The sequence below is a fragment of the Sphaeroforma arctica genome (assembly GCF_001186125.1).
Source record: "Sphaeroforma arctica JP610 unplaced genomic scaffold supercont1.1270, whole genome shotgun sequence".
Lineage (NCBI taxonomy): Eukaryota > Ichthyosporea > Ichthyophonida > Sphaeroforma > Sphaeroforma arctica.
In genome coordinates, this window is record NW_014039288.1 from 14443 (window position 1) to 18098 (window position 3656).

Genomic DNA, 3656 nt, shown 5'->3' on the forward strand with positions numbered 1-3656 from the left:
TATATATATATATATATATATATATATATATATATATATATATATATATATATATGGTATCACCATAAGACCAATGTATTGATCCCAGTCATAGTCGGGACGCCAATCCAAGAAGAAATCAACATAGTATTTAGTGTAAGCCACAAGACTGTAAGCAGCAGAAGCCTATAGTCCTTTGTACTACATTATACTAGATACCTATATAAGAATATGCTAATCTGTGTGTATTTATGTGCGTGTTTGTTGATTTTTCCTTGCACAAGCACATGTTCCCCCCCCCCAGTAAATTTGACATGTCTCGCGACCAATAAGGCTTCGTATTCAACGGTGATCGTAAATAGTTGTACTGAATTATAAAACAGGGTATATATGACAACTCAAATGTCCAGAGAAAATTGAATGATACCAGAAAATACCAAATCATTTTCGGATATGCCATGCATTTTATTCTAGTATCGGCCCAATTTACAACTTGCACAGACTCCTCGACCACAAATACATTGTCCCGTTATCTATATCCACCTCAAACCGGCGAGGAGTACAACTTGTGTTGTACAATCGAAACAATATTAAAGTGTCCATCTTAAAAGTATATCCATTTGGGTCTTGTATGGTATTTGCACAATTTGAATTTAGAGATTCTTGAAATGGCATAGTTCTAACCGCCATTACTGTAGGTGCGCCATCGGATATTATCCCTCCTTCACGGCGCATTCCTTATAGCACCTTTGAGAGTTGCTTCATCTGCTTGTTCTGTGTGGACGTCAGATCAGACTCCATATGTGATATCTTCTGCGATATATGGAAACGTGTATGCATCAAAGCATTATTAGGAGATGGTATCATTGGGAATATAAATCATAGTTGCTAGTGCGGATAGATGAGGGTGTTTGTCTAAGCAGGTAGATCTGTAGAATACGAGAGAGGCCTTCATATACGAGTTAAAATTGCGTGCCAAGATTGCAAAATATTTCATTCGGACTACGTCATGATCCGCATCGAGCTCTTGGCAAGTTGTGCTCGAGTGGACCAAACGCGAGCACCCCACCCGTCGCATCGCCACATTACACATTAGCACCTATGTGCGAACATAAAAAAGAATACAAGACCTACGTACGTGTCACATACACAGACAGAGAGAGAGCAGCTACTGTGCAAGCGTATCAAAGTTTTAGCGAGATTGAGCGGATTGTTAACCACACGCACCTTCTGAATCTGGTTCAGAGCCAAGAAACACGTGCGACACTATACAAGGGAACACTGTACTTCACTTCTAAACGCAGATACAGTACGTTGCGATAGGTATGCAACGATAGTTTGATAGTACGACGCGTACTATCAAACGTGTACAGTGTACATGCGACTACGAGGAGAGCCAACATCAGAGACATCGGGCGGAGAACATGTCATAGAGTGACAACAGATCGGCAGGTTGCCATACCTACCTTCTACAAATTATTGCCAAACCTACCTTCTGCATCTTGCCCAGGTCTTTCAGATGTTTCTGGAACTGTTGGTCCTTGAACCGAGACAGCCGATCATTCGCATCGTATATACGTTGCTCAATCTTCTGGCCTCTGAGCGTGAGTGTGTCTATATATGACACCAATCCTTCAATGTGATGGTTGCAGTGCGTGAGGAGGTGCGCCTCTAGTTTGTTCTGCGGTACAGTGTTGCATTTGCCCAGGCGTCGGTAGGGGCAGGGAATAGGCTTACACACACACGAACCCTCTAAGTGTGCAGACATAACCTGTGGATAGGATGGAATGATAGGTGAGAACCTACGCGTGTCTTGTGGGTAGATAAACCTAAAATTGCATGTGCATGTAAAATGGTATCTGTCGATGTTATCTCCTGAATACAGAGTCCACGACCGTGCTGTATTTGCCCAGTCTCCCGTAGCGACAGGCGATGTGTGTACACGCACGTAAACCTTTACAATGTATCGCCATAACTTAAAAATATAAATTTGTACTACGCCATTCATTATCATACACATACTTGGTCCCCATAACCTATGAATATAAATTTGAACTATGTAATTCATAAATATACGAATGGTTCCATGAACATACACATTGAAACGTTTTCGCATAGTCCGGTTTATGTCTCTAGCTGACCTCTCTAACTGACCTGTGTCTGTCCACAGTGTCGCGGTCACAGGGTGTGCGAGAAGTTGTGTGTTTGGCATGCTGTGTCGCACTGCGGCGCAAGTACTGCAGTGCAGCGCAGATACTTGTCCAGCTAACAAAAACAGTAAAATATAAATTCGTGTTATAAAACAGTTGTGACTCACATACACACCGCCCGCAGGTTTCCTCGAGTACATCCCTTGCCGTACGTGAAGATAGTATATATATAAAGTCGTTGCATATGTAATTACTTGCTGCAGACTACGCCGAATACACACACATATACAAATAGAAGAGCTATGGAATTTACAGTGCGGGCACTTTACACGCACCAGTGTTGAATTACAGAACAAACTCGTACCATCAGGACCAAGCATCACACATATGTGAAGCGAGCAATGTCACACACTCACCCCGCGCACGCACTCGTAATCACAGCCATTTGGGCATGGTATGATCTTGAACTGGCACTGCTGGTCGTGTTCTTTTAAATGCAGATACGACACCGTCCGCGTACACCCTGCAGACGTGTGGGTGTCATGAATCAGTTGCAATTGACATAGTTTGAGATTCGTTGACGCATTTTGACTTGTGCAGCTGACTTAAAGCATTGATACATGGAACGACTTTGTTCTGGCATTGCAAGTTGTGGTGCTTCAGATGTGTACATAATAACATGAATTGAATTTGTTCTGGTACTGTATGTTGTGGTCCTTTTATGTGTGAACGCTACTGGTTGCGAATTTCTTGCTGACATTTGACAGGTATTTAAAGGTACATAGTATGTTCTTAGTACAATTTGAGCTTAGATGTCGTATTTTGTCACGTATGAGTGTGAAACTGTTCGCGAACATCCTGGGTACATGTAAGAAATACAAAGGTGTGTACATATACACCTTTACAAGCAATACTGATATCCTATGTAGACAGTAATCACTACTTACATGCACATATACACCCATTCTAAACAGTACAGACATCCTCCACATGCATCCGAATGAGAGTTCGTCATGTCCAGACTTACTATCACGGACAGATACTTCTATACAAAACAACAGTCTGTGCAGCATATTCACCATACCCTTGTGTTCGCAAACCAATGGCCTGAAAGGGCACTCAGTCCAATGCTCTGATTTCTTCGCACTCTCATCCTCAGCGAACTGTTGAAGACACGCTAACCTACCGTCCCCTAAGTCCTGTAGGACCTCGGTGGCGAATGTGGGCCTGAGAATGCAGAAGGACGCCGGATAAATATATGCATACATATAACCATAAATTACTGTATAAAATTGTAATAATACAATACTGTAATAGTACAATAGTATATTCATAACGCTAAAATAATATGATAATATATACATAATAATATATTTTTAAATGTATACACACAAACACACACAGACACAGACACAGACACAGACACAGACATAGACACAGACACAGACACAGACACAGACATATATACATACATACATATATATATATATATATATACATATATATATATATATATATATATATATA

At 41.0% G+C, this 3656-nt stretch overlaps 1 protein-coding gene across 1 annotated transcript; it reads right to left on the reverse strand.

Moving 5' to 3' along the window:
* Positions 1-389: 389 nt before the first annotated feature.
* SARC_10498 (hypothetical protein) lies at positions 390-3358 on the reverse strand (the record flags this gene model as incomplete). The annotated part of the gene is made up of 4 exons (XM_014295457.1): positions 390-792; positions 1472-1750; positions 2546-2652; positions 3214-3358. Coding segments are annotated over 4 exons (606 nt in total), but the record flags the coding sequence as incomplete, so codon positions are not given.
* Between the last annotated feature and the right edge of the window lie 298 nt (positions 3359-3656).